This window comes from Asparagus officinalis, chromosome 9 (genome assembly GCF_001876935.1).
Source record: "Asparagus officinalis chromosome 9, Aspof.V1, whole genome shotgun sequence".
Classification (NCBI taxonomy): domain Eukaryota; kingdom Viridiplantae; phylum Streptophyta; class Magnoliopsida; order Asparagales; family Asparagaceae; genus Asparagus; species Asparagus officinalis.
This window is the reverse complement of record NC_033802.1, coordinates 29,939,681-29,955,561: the sequence shown is the minus strand read 5'-3', so window position 1 is coordinate 29,955,561 and position 15,881 is coordinate 29,939,681. Positions and strand designations below refer to the sequence as shown.

General features: G+C 38.2%; 1 protein-coding gene and 1 long non-coding RNA gene across 2 annotated transcripts; both read right to left on the bottom strand.

Moving 5' to 3' along the window:
- On the bottom strand, window positions 3,747-4,681 carry LOC109824709. Its single transcript, XR_002242747.1, has 2 exons — window positions 4,423-4,681; window positions 3,747-4,124 (listed from the first exon to the last, which is right to left on the bottom strand). It is a non-coding gene; the product is annotated as an uncharacterized LOC109824709 (long non-coding RNA).
- On the bottom strand, window positions 7,666-9,390 carry LOC109824320 (vesicle-associated protein 1-1-like). The gene is made up of 4 exons (XM_020390890.1): window positions 8,769-9,390; window positions 8,611-8,681; window positions 8,443-8,521; window positions 7,666-8,347 (listed from the first exon to the last, which is right to left on the bottom strand). Exons 1-4 carry the CDS (start codon window positions 8,818-8,820, stop codon window positions 8,211-8,213), a joined length of 339 nt encoding a protein of 112 aa, XP_020246479.1. The 5' UTR covers window positions 8,821-9,390; the 3' UTR covers window positions 7,666-8,210.

Genomic DNA, 15,881 nt, shown 5'->3' with positions numbered 1-15,881 from the left:
TTAAAGCATATAATATAAAAATGAGATTGGATACAAGAGAGATATTATATTTACCTCTTTCGATCTATCCATTTTTCCTTTGCAATTTTAGCATCTTTTCTAGCATGTACCATAGGCTTCAAGTCCTCTAGCTTTTTTAATGCAAGTTGGTGGCTCTCAATATGAAAGAGTTCCAATAGAAATAAAAATCTACAGTATCGGTGCAGCCCAAATAGAGGCCCTTTTCACTATTCTCTTATAGCTTCATTATTCAACCCAAGTCCTCAGAAGCATGCACATCGTCAAAACTTTCCAACAACATCTTCGATATCTGCTACATCTTGGACGTCAACCTTGGTATCAGTACTATCATCATTGATATCATATTCAGTATGGCTAGGTATAATATCATTTTGAAGATTTCTATATTGTCTATCCTCAAACCATCAGCTATACCCACCAGCACATCTCGTCCTTCATCTTTAATATAGCCTTCTTCGTAATATGACCCATCGTTATATTCCTTATAAACCCTAAATTTGGTAAGTGACTCCGTATTTCCTCTTTATTCTCTAATTTTATATTCTTACACCTACAATAGTGGCAGTACATTGCACCACTATTTCAATATTTGGATTCATTTCGGTACACTTTAGGAAGGTTCCACATCTATTTTTATATCATTGATAACATTATTATTCAATCCTTGGAATATTTGTCCATGATCTGTCTGGAATTATCATCATCTTTAGATAATAAATAATTAGAAACTCTAATTATTCTCACTACTATTAATAAATTTTTAACTCTTCAATACAATGTACATACATACACATATCATGGTAATACACTTCATTCGTTTAACAACAAAAAAATATTATTCCCTTCTAAATTCAAACTTAACAATAGGTTGATTTGAATACTCTAGCAACTGCTTTATGAAGACTTCTATCCCGTTAAGAATATAGTAGTGCATATATCTAACTTTATATTCTTTGTGTATTTTTTTTGTACAAACTTTTGGTAGCACCTACCTACCATACTCCAAGTACAATGTATGAATATTGTTATGTGTATTGACAATGGACCAAAATGTAGAACAGTATACCCTTATTGTACACAGAGAACATTGAGGACATGTTGAAAACATTTTCTAGAAACGAGAATGTAAAAGTATATAAAATTAGATAATGCACTACTATATTCCTAACTTATCAAAACTGGACTGATCCAATAAATAATGACAATTCTTCTCCTTATAACATTAGATTCATGATCCATTTTTGGGTAGAAAATTTAATTTCATATCCAAATTGAGTTATCTCTCTTATATTTGAAGTCCAAGAAATTGATATTAATTATTTGACAAAAGTCTAAGGATAATGTTAAATATTTTTGTATTCACCCAAATTGGATATATAACACATTATTTCATTATATGTCACAATATTTTCAAAATAATTATATTTTTAAAAAACATAACTAATTAAACCAAACACTATCACAACATAAACAAACTTATAAAAACATAGATATAGCAAATATATTAAGAATATAGTTAGAAATATGGTTAAAGTTAGGATTAGGGTTTCTAATTAAGGTTAGTCTTTGGAAATTACTCAATTAGGATGAATTTCTAAAACTTGTTCAACTACTGTTAGGATTAGGAGAATTAGGGCTAAATGAAATTCAGTTAATATTATTATGGCTTAAATTAAAACAACAACATTCAAAATTATTAAATAAAGAACATGGTTGAGTCAATAGGCGTTAGGACTTAGCGTATTTGTTCAAGAATTTTGACCTTATGGTAGTGATAGAAGTAGTTTGGTTGTGATGAGAGGAGCGGCAGATGTGATAGAAGTGACAATAGCTATAATGACACATCCACCTTTGAATTTGAGATAAATCGAGAAAGAGATGAGGGGAGATAAATAGCGGTAGCGGTTTATCGATTTAAGGAGAAGCAAATAATAGGTGATGTCATCAGTATCAATTTGAGAAGAAGATGGGTTACGTTTTCTTTAGGGCTTTATCAGCAATGATCTGTGAGTCCTCATTAGCATCTATTTGAGGAGAAGGGACGAAGAGGATATCGGGTAACGAGAGCAACGAGAGAACTGAGCACAAGAAAGAGGTGGCGCAATTAAAAATTAGGGTTGGAGTTCTTCTAGATGTGAGTCCTACTATCCTAGATGAAAATTTCAATCTATGCTAATGGGACACATATAAAAACATGTTATTATTATAATTTACTATCTAGGATGCACATCCTAGATGGATCTTCATCTAGCATTTTTGCATCGTAGATTGAATGGTTCCACCTAGAATGCCTGCACCCTAGACGTGATTAATTTTTCCATGAATATTCTTTCTAGGATGAGTTGTTTTCTACAAGCAAATGGTAGGGCTTTTAGGTGAATTATATGCCCTATGTTGTCTGTTTGAGAATATAGATTCTTATGGGATTACTTTCGCTGCATGAAATGTGTATGCACTTGCTTTTTCCTAAGACACAGCTTTGTATTTTATCGACATGATTTTTGCTACTAGGATATAGTATTTGTCAAAGATTGAAAATTTCCCGAGAGAGACTAAGTCTTTGGTACCTTTTGTTTTTAAGGATAGATGTCGCTTTTCTTAAATAATGTTGTTGTCATAAAGAGTGTGCATAGAGTGTAATATAGCAGTTTTGCTTGAAGTTTGTTTTTGGTTTGGAGTATTTTACCCATATTGAGAACCATAATTAGTTTTGTTATTAGTAATTTGTAATATATTGATGTATAATTTTTATTATTTTTAAACTAATGCTTTGGATCATGCAGCTAATCTTTTGTTTTTTTAGTCTCATGTGAATTTTGTTAAGTATGAATGTAATATGGATTTCCCATCATATTAGCCATTATACATTTGTAATATAGCATAAAATTATATGTCTATTAGATCGAAGTTCTAAATTACAAGTTGGGATTTTTAATATGTCTGTTAGATCAAAGTTCTAAAATTTGTGAGCATAACAAATTTCAATGCATTATCAAGTTTGATATTAGTCCCCAAAAAGTTATTATCAATAAGTAGAAGTTTAAAATATGATCATATTTTATGCAATAAATTCATGGTAAGCATGAACTATTTCACCAAGGAGTTATAGTAAAGTCATAAATCTATTTCTAATTTATGTTTCTCGAAAAAAACAAAGACATAAACTTGAGAGAAATAATCAAATTATTTGTCTAGATGCATTGCACAAGTATCTCACCTAGTTCAATATAAACCAACAGTTCTAAGCAATTTGCGAAAACATGTTTTTGGTTCTATACCTAGAAAGTAAAAACATTTTCTTAAATTAAAGGCTAATTATTAGGAACAATTATTCATTCCCCTGAATTGAAAAATATGTATTATGTAATTTTAGGTTTGCTTGAGGATTAAGTTACTGCAGCACGTTTTTACAAACAATTGGAGGATTTATTATGGTAAATAAATTTCTTCTTATTAGATATTTTTAATATTTGAATATACAATATGTCAATTATAGGTATAACATAACGTATTACCATTTTTAGTGCTCTTTTGTATAGCTTAAGTTCTAGCTTTGGTATTACTAAATAAACAAACTATTATTCAAATCCTAGGACCATTGAGATTCACTAAATTAACTTTTCATCTCTTATCACTTTGCATCTGCATACATACAGAAATTATCATTGCAATGAGCACATTGACCTTATGCATAAATATAGAAACAGGAACACGTGCAAAGAACATGCACCAAACTAATCATTATTAAACAAAAGTAGAGCAATGCACAACCATTGATCATCATCAAAAGCTAAAAATACAACATGATAACAACTTTCACCCAAGCAAAGTAAAGAACAGCAAAAAAAAAAACTCCTACATAATACGATACCCAAACGGGGCAGTATTAATTTTGATGATACCATTTGACACTTGGAATACGAGATGAAGTGATTTTGATTATTTCCCCTTGGTTTGAGGATATATTGGAAAACTCCAGTTCCACGGTTTGTACTTCTAATACCTCCGTCGCCAATGCCTACTCCTCCAACTTTTCCTCCTATGTTTAACTGGCAATCCCTTGAGTTTCATGGACAGGTTATGGTACAATTACTGCCGCACCTCTGATGAACGAGAGAGTACAAGTGTTACATGGTGCAACTCTATGAAAATTCTGAAAACTACGAATGTTGTGGGGAAAATATAGAATTCAAATCCTTTAAATTTTTATTTTTTGGATAACTCATATGGATTTAATCACATCAGATTGGCATTTCGAATTCTGAATCGAAATTTAAAATTTGTGTCTATAGTATAAATATCTACATGTTGAATGCTATTGATAGTAGTCTAACTTAACTTGTAAACTAAAACGTATTATGGAGCTATATATTAATCCATAAAAGTAATTGATAAACTTACCACAATCTGTGCCCTGTAACCTTGAGGGAGGACGGAAATTTTCTTCAGGACAAGGCCCTTCTTCCACAAATTTGTCCTCATCTCAGTGCCTCACCACTCCAGGCCGTTAAGCTCTCGGCAGAATCTAACTCGGGCGCATCCTGGGGAACAGAATTTTGATACTCGCAGCAGGCGGTGCAGCACCCATTGGGGAAATCGAGCCCTAGTTTCATTGGAGCCCACCACCATCCATCGAATGGAGCCACCATGATCAAGTCGAACCACACATCGTATCGTGCCCCGCACGTGACCTTGAAATGTCGAATGAACCTTTCACTTCGAGCAAGCACACGTGCTTGAGCCTATGTGCATGGCTTCAATTCCACAGTTGGATCCACTCCAAATATCTCGAATCATCTCCCCAGCTGACCGTAAAGTCCCTTGGTTAAAGGATTATCATCTGCATTAGTACCCACATTTAGCATGCAGTTTATTGCTATGTTGAATGTACATCTATGCTAAAATGCAAATTATAAGTGAATTTTCACAGAATCCACTTCTAAAATAGGTATGAAGTGGAAACGAAAACCACTTTAAAGTTCAATGATACAGAACCATTTTAAAAGGGTTTCATTTGCCTAATTAATGACAAAATTTCAAGTGATTTCAGAATTGTCCTTTTAGAAAACATAGGTCTCAGGCACATAGGGAAGGCAAGTTTTGCCCATACCCATTTACCCACCCAACCCGCCCATCAATTGGCCCACCTAAAACCCACCCATTTAGTTAAATGGGTCTAATTGGGTGGGTTCATTTCAGCCTATACTAAATGGGCAGTAGATGGGTAGTCTATATGCACCCATTTGCCCGCCCGATTCCCAAAACCAAAACCCGAAGCCCTAACCCTTCTCATTTATTTCCGTCATCTCCAATCTCTCCTCATCGGCATCAATCCCGACCCTGCTCCTTCCTCCTCCGCCTCCTCCTCCGCCGCCTCCTCCGCCGCCTCCGCCTCCGCCTCCGCCGCCTCAACCTCCGCTCCTTCTCAACCTTGATCTCTTCTCGATCTCTGCTCGATCTCAGTCTGAATTCTGCCTCGATCTCCTCTCGACGTTGACCTTGACTTGACCTCGATCTCCGCTTGATTTCAGCCCCAATCTTTGCTCGATCTCAGCCTCTACCTCAGCCTGCATCTCCAATCGATCTCCTATCCTCCGCCTCCAAATCGATCTCGACCTCGACCTTGACGCGAAACGAGGATCCAGCTTCTCTTTACTCACCAGTCAGGGCTTTGCACTCCATCATTTGATCATTACGTTCCCTCGAATTTCCAAAATGGTGAGGCAATTGCGATATTGAAGTAAATTCTTCTTTTAATTGAATTTCTTATCAATTTGTTTACAGATTTATACTATAATTTAGCTAAAGATTGCTACTTGATGCATTTCTCCCTTTACCGAAATAATTTATTCTTGTTTATAGAATCTTTGATCAATTAGAATCTCAAGTGCATGTCAATGCATATGTTTGTGCAATAATATTGATGTCTAGAGGAAATACGTTACCTATGTGATCTTGAATCTCGATGTGAATAAACTATTGTCTCTTGAAACACCCTGGTTTTGTTGATAACTGGAATATGACCATCTTCTCTATTATAGGTGATAACGGGGAAGGCTATTATCAGAAAAAATTTTATGGTTAGGTAGAAAAATTAGACGTAATATGTGCCCCTTTGAGTAAGCACATTTTGTTCTAGCTTGAAACATGCGAGGCCTATAGTTTGTTGTAATCCGTCACGGAAATCCTCAAGGTCCGGCCCATTTTTTATTCTTTGCTTTTATCCTATCTATTTGTACGTGCGCTGTTTTACCTCTTGAATTGTTTGCATCCTCTGGTTTGGTACATTTGGACTTTGTTTTCAAATATAAAGGCTCAATTAAGCATTTAAAGTGCGAGGAAATGAAATAATTATGAATGAAGATAGATGTTCCTTCTTTAGAATAAGATGCAAGGACTGTCTATAACATGTTATTTATAAACACACAGCTTGACCATTAGAGGAAAATTAGTTTAAAAAAATCTGTCCAATTATTTTGTACTTACTGTTGTAGACCAAATACAAATATGCAGTGTTTATTAATTAATACAATGAATACTTATAGTAGCAGTGGAAATCATCATATTCTCTTTTCAATCATTAATTATTTCTAGTGGTTATCTGTCCAGAATTGAGACTTGAGCCAGCCCACTGTCTTCTTGTCAACCTGGAAGGCTTTGGTAAGAACATCATCAGGAATCAATGGCTTCGCCCCAAACACAGCATTAGCTATTGTGATCACACCAGTATTCTGGCTGCTGAGAGCTGCTATTGCCACTGCTTTTTTGTGACCAAAATTGAGCTGGGCGTGTATGAGTCTCTTCTGATCTGGGAGCTGCATCGAACTCGTCAGCGCATCCAGATTTGGACGTAAACAGATATTTAAGATAAGCTTTTGATGCCTTGAGCTTGATGAGACTAAGAGGAGACTGCCTAATCAATCTGAGCTTTTTGGACCAGGGTTTCTTTAAACTTTTGGGTTTTGCAGCGTAACTTACTACTCTTCTAGTTTATCAAGTAATTAAGTAGATTGTCCTTACTAATCGTGATCGTGTTGCTGATAGTTATGATGGCATGTATATTAAGTTATTCATCTTATATAGATCCTTACATACATTGTGTTTTCTATCTTGATTCATTTAAATATTCTCGCAATTTTGTTGTTATTGATCTTTTGGTTTTTGGTTTGGAAATTTGAGGTTAATTTTGCAAATGTGTGAGGTCTGTACTTTTATCCAGGCTTGTAAATGGTTCAATCATGAACTTGTTTGCCTTTGTTTGTTTATCTTTGTTTATGTTCCTATTTTTGTTAGTATTTTATCAAAAGCCCCAACAAGTTTGCAAAAAGCTCCCAAAAAGTTTGCAAAAAACCCACAATAGTTTACAAAAAAAACCCCTAAAAGTTTACAAAAAACACCCCAAAAGTATTATACATATATATGTACTATAGTTAAATGGGCAAATGGGCGACCCGTTTATTAAATGGGCGGGCAAAAACCCGCCCATTTAAATAATGTTAAATGGGCCATAAATGGGTAAATGGGCAAAACATGCCCGCCCATTTATGGTCCGCCCATTTAAACCCATACCCACCCATTTAACATCTCTACTTAAACCATCATTACCTTTTTGCTTTCCTCGTATCATTTCCATTCGGACTAGCATCAACATAATATGAAGATTTGAAGGACCAATATCAAAATATGAAGACTTGAGAAACAAAAATCAAATTATTAAAGATTTAATGGACTAATATCGATAAACCGCCAAATTATATTTTCATCAATGAATCCCAAATTTTATTGCCCAAAGAAAGTGTATGTAACCTCCTTAGGTCCATTCACCCACTTCTTATAGTTCGTATTATGTGTCAGTTTTAGTAAAATTATATCCTTTCATGCATATTTGTGTCAGTTTTAGTAAAAATATATACTGTCACGCATGTACCCTAGTTAAGATCGAGAGTCGGGTATGGCATGATCTCTCACAATTAGTAAACCACTTGAAACCAAAATTTGCATTAAACACAACTATAATTAATAACTAGACAATTTAATTCACAATCCTAATTCAAAATGACCAAAGAACATAAAAGTCCTCCTAAATCAAAATAAACAAACAAATACACCTTCACTAAGTGTCTAATTACTTCAGTTTCCAAAACATATACTGCATGATAGACCCAAATTAAAACAAATTTATAGCTATATTATTTAATTAAAGGGTTTACCGTCTCAGGTCTAAGGTCATCCCTAGTAGCTCCTGGGAAGGTGACGATGCTCTTAATAACAAATAAGTCTTCGCATTGCATGTCAGGTGGTGCTTCACTTTGCTCAAACTTCGTAACTATAACCCAAAAATAAACTTAAATAATCCAACTACACCAAAAGGAGAGTATAATAAGAAAGAAGTAAACTTATTCACAATTGCAAAAGGAGTACCTTCGACTTTGCATGTGGATCGTGGCAAGAGGATATCTCTGTTAGGCCAAATTATGCAATCCCGGCTACTTGTCATAACCTAAAAAAAAAACCCAAAAATCAAATCTTTATTAAATTTGCTGACAATCTTTTATGAATCAAACGAAAGAAAAAGAATGAGAATTATACCTTAAAAGCAATGTGGTCATCGGTTTTGTTGGATAACAGAATAGAACAAGAGATCTCCTTCTCTAATTCAACTGATCAAACCATGAAAAAAACACAATATTAAACGAAGATTAAAACCCTAAAATTGATGGAATTAATAAAGTGGAAGGGGAAATTACATGGGAATCTGAGTTCAGGCGGGTTGACTTCAATTAGCTGGCCAGTGGTCATGTCGATGTGAATTCTAGGGTTTTCTCTTTCAAAAGCAAAATACTGAGGATCTGAAGGAGCAAATAACTTGGAGACTTAGAAACTAAACACTAACTCACAAGATCATTCCCAAATAAATGATAGTATGCATTATATCCAAACACTTTGATTCTCCAACATTTCAGTCATATTTCACTTTGATACCTTCGTCCAAATTTCATTAGATTTCGTGCTAAATTTATATCAAATGGTTTGCACTTTTTATCCTAACATTTGGTTGTCTGGATCTCAAGCCATTGGCTAAAATAGATCCAAATGTTACACAAATTTAACAAAACATCTAACGAAATGTAACCAAGAAAATCAATTGTGAAATGGAATTACAACTCTGGGGGCATCAAAGTCTTCAAAATAATACTTGAGGGTACCAAAGTGGAAAAATGAATAAATTCTGGGGTGCCAAAGTGAAAATAAACCTTAAATCTATCGAGCACCCAGATTAAATAAGATCCAGACTTTATCCATCTAATCACAGATCATATGGGTTGATCTAATTATGATCCCAATTATAAAAAACTTATATTCCTAATTTCAGGTTGAAATTGTTAAAAAAATTGGTACATGCATGAGCATATACCAACAGTCTCCACTTCTTCTGTGAAGGCGGTGATGGTCCGGATGGCTCGCCACAGATTTGATGGCTGCTCCTGGGACCCCTGGACTGGCGTGGGGTCGAGCTTGTGCCATTCTGGATCTGATCATAACCCTTGGTGGAGGAAGGGCTCTTTTTATGATCCAACTCCAGGCTTCTGAGCTGTTCAGAAGATGAAGTTCGTATCTATGGCGACTGTGGGAAGCCTACGTTTCATGTTCAAGACAGACGAGCACTTTTATACTGCATCTTCTTCAGGAGGGCTTTCGAGGTTCTACTTGGCAAATACTCCCCAGAAAGCTGTCGGAGCCCTGGAGGGCTATGCCTACTTCTGGCTTCTCATAGCCATAGGCTATTCCTCCTTAGCTTGAATGATGCAATTTCAGGCTTCGCTTAGCTTGAGTGATGCGATTCCAGTAGTGTAAGGATAAACTGCATCGGGCCCCTACTCAGAATAGGGCATTTCTTCTCAGAGAAGAGAGTGTGCCCCACGGTGGACGTCAAACTGTTGATGTTTATAATCACACAACCAATAGGTGGGAGGTTGTCTTCCAAGGGAGGATGATGAAGGATGAAGGAGCCGACTCCCCCTCTGACTTTATGTCGAGTTCTAAGCGCACGGGGTGGACCGATGGCCTGCACACACAAGGAACGTCGGGGTACGGGGCGTGATTCCCCCGTGGTATCTTCGACGGTTAAGTTAGAGGATGAACTTGAGGGAGGTTTTAGGGAGAGTCCCTGGGCCAGTGAGGTCCATGCAGGGTACATTCTCGCTTTAGAATTATTCAGAAACAACTTGAAGAATAAGGGTAACTTCTAAGTTTTTTCGAAGAACCTGAGTTTTTTCGCCCTCTCCTGCTCTGGCTCAAATGCCTCCCTCTTTATAGGCTATCGAAGATAGGCACGTGGCTTCATCAGGGGTCTGTGGATGACGGTGGGGGATGAGTTGGAGGCTGAGTCAGCAATAATTCCTTTACGTGTCGGCTGGCAACTAGAGAGGATATTGTTTCGAGATGATCTCGATGAGTCCCCAGGATTGATTAGATGGCGCATGGCTAAGAGTATGGCCAGGTGCTGAGTCATCTTTATCTCGACAGATGGCTGTTGATGACTGGAGGGCGGGGCACTCGAGTATAGGAGGTGCCTCGATAATGTTCCAGGTTTGACGGATAAGGATAAAGGAAAGATAGGCTGACCAATCTAGCCATTCATTCTTTCACAGATGGCAGCTGGCGACTGGAAGAAAGGTCATCTGAGCTCAGCGGGTGTCTTGATTATGTCACGCCCCGCTTCCCAAAATACCGGGGAATCGGAGCGTGAACAAGCCCGCGACGTATTAGATTGAGAAGAAATATATATATCATTTTTTTTCTTTTCTTCTCAATCCAATACGCTAAGCGTCAAATATACAAATCTCAATCACAGGTCCCCGATCATAATAGTAAGAATATAAAGACAATCCAGAATAAGAAATAAACATATCATCAACAGATCATCCTAGACATAAAATATGGGTTCAACATACCCTTATTACAAAACAAGTCTAGGTAGAAATAAAAATACATAGTCCATAATAAAGAAGTTCTGCCAAAATACGAAGATCGCGACATTCTAAAGAAATAAAATGATAACGAGTAAGTTCCAATGTGTGCATACAACTACTACGATAATAAGAAAAACACGCGCTAGGCTTCATTTGTTTTTCACTCCATCGGAAGGACAATCGGCTTAGGTATTACTGCCGGCTCTAAGCTACCTCCTCGAACTGAACCTGTTCGTCTCCTAAGTCTCTGACGGCACAACAGCAGAAGGAAAACAAGTGTACGTCAGCGTGTATTGGCAACACGGCAAAGATTCACATTGAACAAATAAAAAACGGTCGTAATGACCGCATTGCTAAATGACAGTAATAATACTAATATGGAAGGACAATGGTACATGCTAACTGCGGAATCTAATGATAACATACAGCTGTGTGAAACGGTAACTGGGTCGAATACTATGCATCCTAAAGACTCACTGTTTGCTTCATTCTCTCAAATAGGTTCAAGTTCGCGATTATCGAGATGACTGTTCACCATGCCCCCTACGCGCCATCAATCCCGTGAAACAGGGGCTAGAGCGACTACAGCGCAATGCTGATCTGCGGCCCGGTCCGGCACTCAGCAAAGGCTCAGGTGACGAAACAGCTCAGCGGATCCCGCAAGTGCGGAAACAGGTCCACTCTGCGTCCATCAAACCAACCCGCAGGACGAAACAGGTCTCTGCGTGCGGCCTGGGAAGTTAAGTCAAGCAATCACATTCGATATCCATGCGAACTAAGACTTTCGCGCAAAACCCAACTCTTTTCGTTTTTCTCAGCTCAAACCATAGATCTTCACTGAAATCGGTTCACCACAACTCACTCAGTGCAACGTACTCACACATGTCACTAAATCTGTTCATGACGCACGAGCCACTAAGTCATGAAAACCAGTTTGCTAAGGTTCTCAACACATCAACAGATCATGAATATGTATAGTATGTTAAAACATGATTACACAGGTTTATGTAGCCAGAAAAGAGAGGCTGTAATGCAACATTTGAAATGCCATAAACAAGATTACTAGCAGAAGTATGAATACATGAGTGGACTTCATTTTATCTTACCGCTAGGATGTCCAAAACTTCTCATAACAAATTACCGTACTTACGTATTCTCTTAAATATAATAATACGGTAAAAAGAAACTAGAAACGATTTCGTTTTGCACATGAAATGTCGCGCTCCATGATAATCAAGCCGTACATATCATAAATAATAATATTCTTTTTCCAAAATTATTTCTTTAAAACTAATTTCTCATTAATAATTAATTTAATATATTATTTATTTATATTATTATATATTATTATATATATTTATATATATATTATATATATATTTTGTTAATTCCTTTTACATGAAAGTATATATTTCCTTTATTTTATAATATTACCATTAATTATATTCCTTTTCCGATAAAATTTTCGTAAATTTAATTTTTAATAACATAACTTGTCATTTCATGTTTCCGAAATTCTTAAAAATACAATTAACAACATTATATCTAATTTTCCGGCCACTCCGCAATCATCATTCCACGCGGATATTCAAAAAATACATATACCACAAATAATAATTTAACTAGGGTGTAATCATCATCTAACAAACAGTATTATCCATAAAATAATTTAGTTAGCATCTAATCACCATATAATTACGATTTGAAACATTAATTTAAGAAACAATGTAACGCGAGATCTTGCCTACGAGCGAAGTCGGACTGCGAGTAGTGGACTGGGACGTCATGTCGTGTGACAACCGAAAGGCATGGTATCTTGGAGCAGCGGCACGGATGGTAGCCGTCGTGGATTGTGCTCGCGGTGCAATCTGGCTAAGACGACGGCGGGGGAGGGGTGTACGGACGCAGACGAGCGGCGAGGCGGACTGTCGATTCTGTCCGGACTGGAACGCGGAGCGCGTGGGCGGTAGGCCGTCAGCGCGACAGGCGTCGGCGGCAGCGGCTGGTCGCGAGCTCAGGCGAAGAGCGGTGGAGGCGGGATGCGCGTTGAGCGGAGGAGAAGGGTGGCTGGAGTTGAGGAGGAGCGTCAGGGCTGCTGCGGTGTTGTAGCGAGGAAGCTGTGGTGAGCGTGACGAACGAGGCTGGTTCGTCGCGAGCTCAGGTGCGGCGGGCGCGGTCGGCTGCTGTAACGCGAAGCTGGCGGCTTGGGCCTGGAAGGCCTGGACGTCTGGGTGGTGCGTCGGGGGGCGGTCGACGGGGGGAATAGATGTGGCGATCGAGGGCGCGTGGGCCTGGGGCCAGAGCGAGGGAGCCTGCTAGCGCAGCGACGCGTGCGGCAGGGCTGGGTCGCGAGTCAGCAGCGACCGAAAGGTGCCTGAGGTGGGGTCGTCCGTCGGAGGGGGATTCGAGCTTTCGGAGGAGCTGCTGGCGGCTAGCGCGCGGTGCAGGCTGGGTCGGAGCCGGCGCACTGAGGTCAGGGGTTGGCTGGAGGTGGATGCTCAGGGAGGTTGTCGGCGGGCTTGTGAGGGCGTCCGGAGCTCGCTGGATGGCTGCTGAGCCTGGGCGCACGGCGGACGGTCGCGGAGGCGAAGGCGCGCGGCAGAGAGAGGATGGGGCTGGAGGAGCAGTGACAGGAGCGCGTCGCTGCTGCGGAGAGCGCAAGAGAGACGGATGCTGGAGGTGCTTAAGAACTGTAAAGTTTTAGCGGGAGATGGCCTGGGCGGAGTGCTCGTTGAGTTGTGAAGGAGAGCAGATACAGATAAAGGAAGAAGAGAGGAGAGGTGATGCGTGCAGTGATTGACGTGAGAGAGAGTTGGACATTCACTTTTAATCAAGAGGCATAATAGAGAGCAGAGTGGTGCAGGATGAGAGAGAGAGCATTGAGTGTTGCAGATCTGGCAGAGAGAGTAGAAGAACGGACGCGAAGCATTTATTGAAAAGCAGAGAGAAGTACGCGTAGATAGAGGTGGTTGGGACGATGTAGGCGTTGAAAAGCTGGCCGGAAAAACACGACGGCAGAGGGATTTGGCGTGAATTGGGGAGAAGATATACAAGAGTGAACACCGGTGAGAGGAAAAAACAAGGGAAAAATCCCCTTTAAATAATTTAAAAAATATCATACAATTCTATTAAAATAAATATTAAAATTTATGTCAAATAATGAATAACAATAAGCAATGGATGAATAATTAACTATTTATTTAAAATTTTAAACCAAAAAAATTACAATTTAAATAATTAGCAAAACCTTATTAAAATAACATAATATCGTATTTTTTAAATCGTAGAAAATTCTAGAGAAAATTGTGGAAGAATACAAATACTCTTTTAAAAAATATAATTTCATATTTAATAGCCCAGAAAATTATTTCAAACCCGTATTTAGAAATTTAGCGTCATCTACACGTTATGTTCCGCAAAAGTGACTATGCAATAGGATGAGCCGCTTTTACATTTAAGACTTTGTACAGGAGTTTGAGACTTTGTAACGTGACTGATCAATATTGTGGTTGATCGGCATGTACGATCTTGAATTCTTATTTGGATGACTGGCGATCTTCTATCTTCCCCAGCTTGGATTGATTGAAAGACGGGTCGTTCTCGTACACTACTAAATCTATGAGGCATCCTAGACGGAAATATCCTTCTATATACCAGAACTGCTCTAGAATGCTGTATCCTAGACGCGAATTCGCGTACTAGAATACGCGTCTAGTATGTCGCGTCTACCGATGTAGTATTCTAGACGGAAATTTCCGTCTAGAAAATCTAGACGGCACTATTCTTCGACGCGAATCAAACCGTCTAGAATACATCCTAGAGCGATTATTCTAGGAGGAATTTCCGTCTAGAATAGCTACATTCCTAACGGAAAGAGAATTCCGCTCCTAGGATCAGATATCCTAACGGAAATTTCGCGTCTAGGTATAGTCATCCTACCGACGAATTTCCGTATAGGGTGTTTTATTAATTTCTTTAATTTTTCTTTCAAAAAAAGCAAGTATCCTAGACGGAATTTGCAGCATCCTACGACGGAATTTCCGTCTTAGGATGCTATGCTACGACAGTTTTTTTTTTTTTTTTTTTTTTTTATTTTTTTTTTTTTTTTTGGCAGATCTAACTTGGAGTAACATGTTAGCACAATATTGAACATCCTAAAAAAACTTTTATTTATATCGGCAACACAATCTTAATTATATTTTCCAATAATCAAATCCCAATTACATTCAGATAATAGCATTCACCTAAAAAATTAGAAAGATACATTAAAGTGTTTACGAGCATTCCCGACTCTTCTCATTATTAAAATATGCTCAAAATTTTGCGTAACCATCTCCATAATGCAGTACAGCAGACCTCTCACCAAGATTGCCTCGACACTTGCAGTATGAAGAAACAAACCCAAGCTTCTGCAGGACTGCATCAATCTTGCACAGACATCATTTTCCTGCAGCAGATTATTATCTACGAGGAGAAGATAAAATGTTTACTAACAATTTTAGCTACATTGCCAGTAAAGAACCCCCATAAAAGGCTTAACCTCCTCCACATATTAAAAGAAGTCACTCTTTTCTCTCTCTTGCATCTGTTCAAGAAGAAGAAATCAAAAGAACAACAGTGCCTAACCCTTCCTGGAAATGAGCCATCCAGGCCGTACAAATCCTTGCAGCCAAACGGAGTTCAGAGACTCAATCAGCCCCTTAATTGGAACATAAACGCAAAGGGCCTACATCCAACACTCGGGAGCATGGGCTCCAACCTGATTTACGACACAGAGAAACAGAGCATCCAACAACATTTAGATCATCACCATGTCAATATCAGAGGACTAAATCTAGACCGACTCCACAGATACAGGCAAGTTTCAATGAGAGATTAAAAATCTCC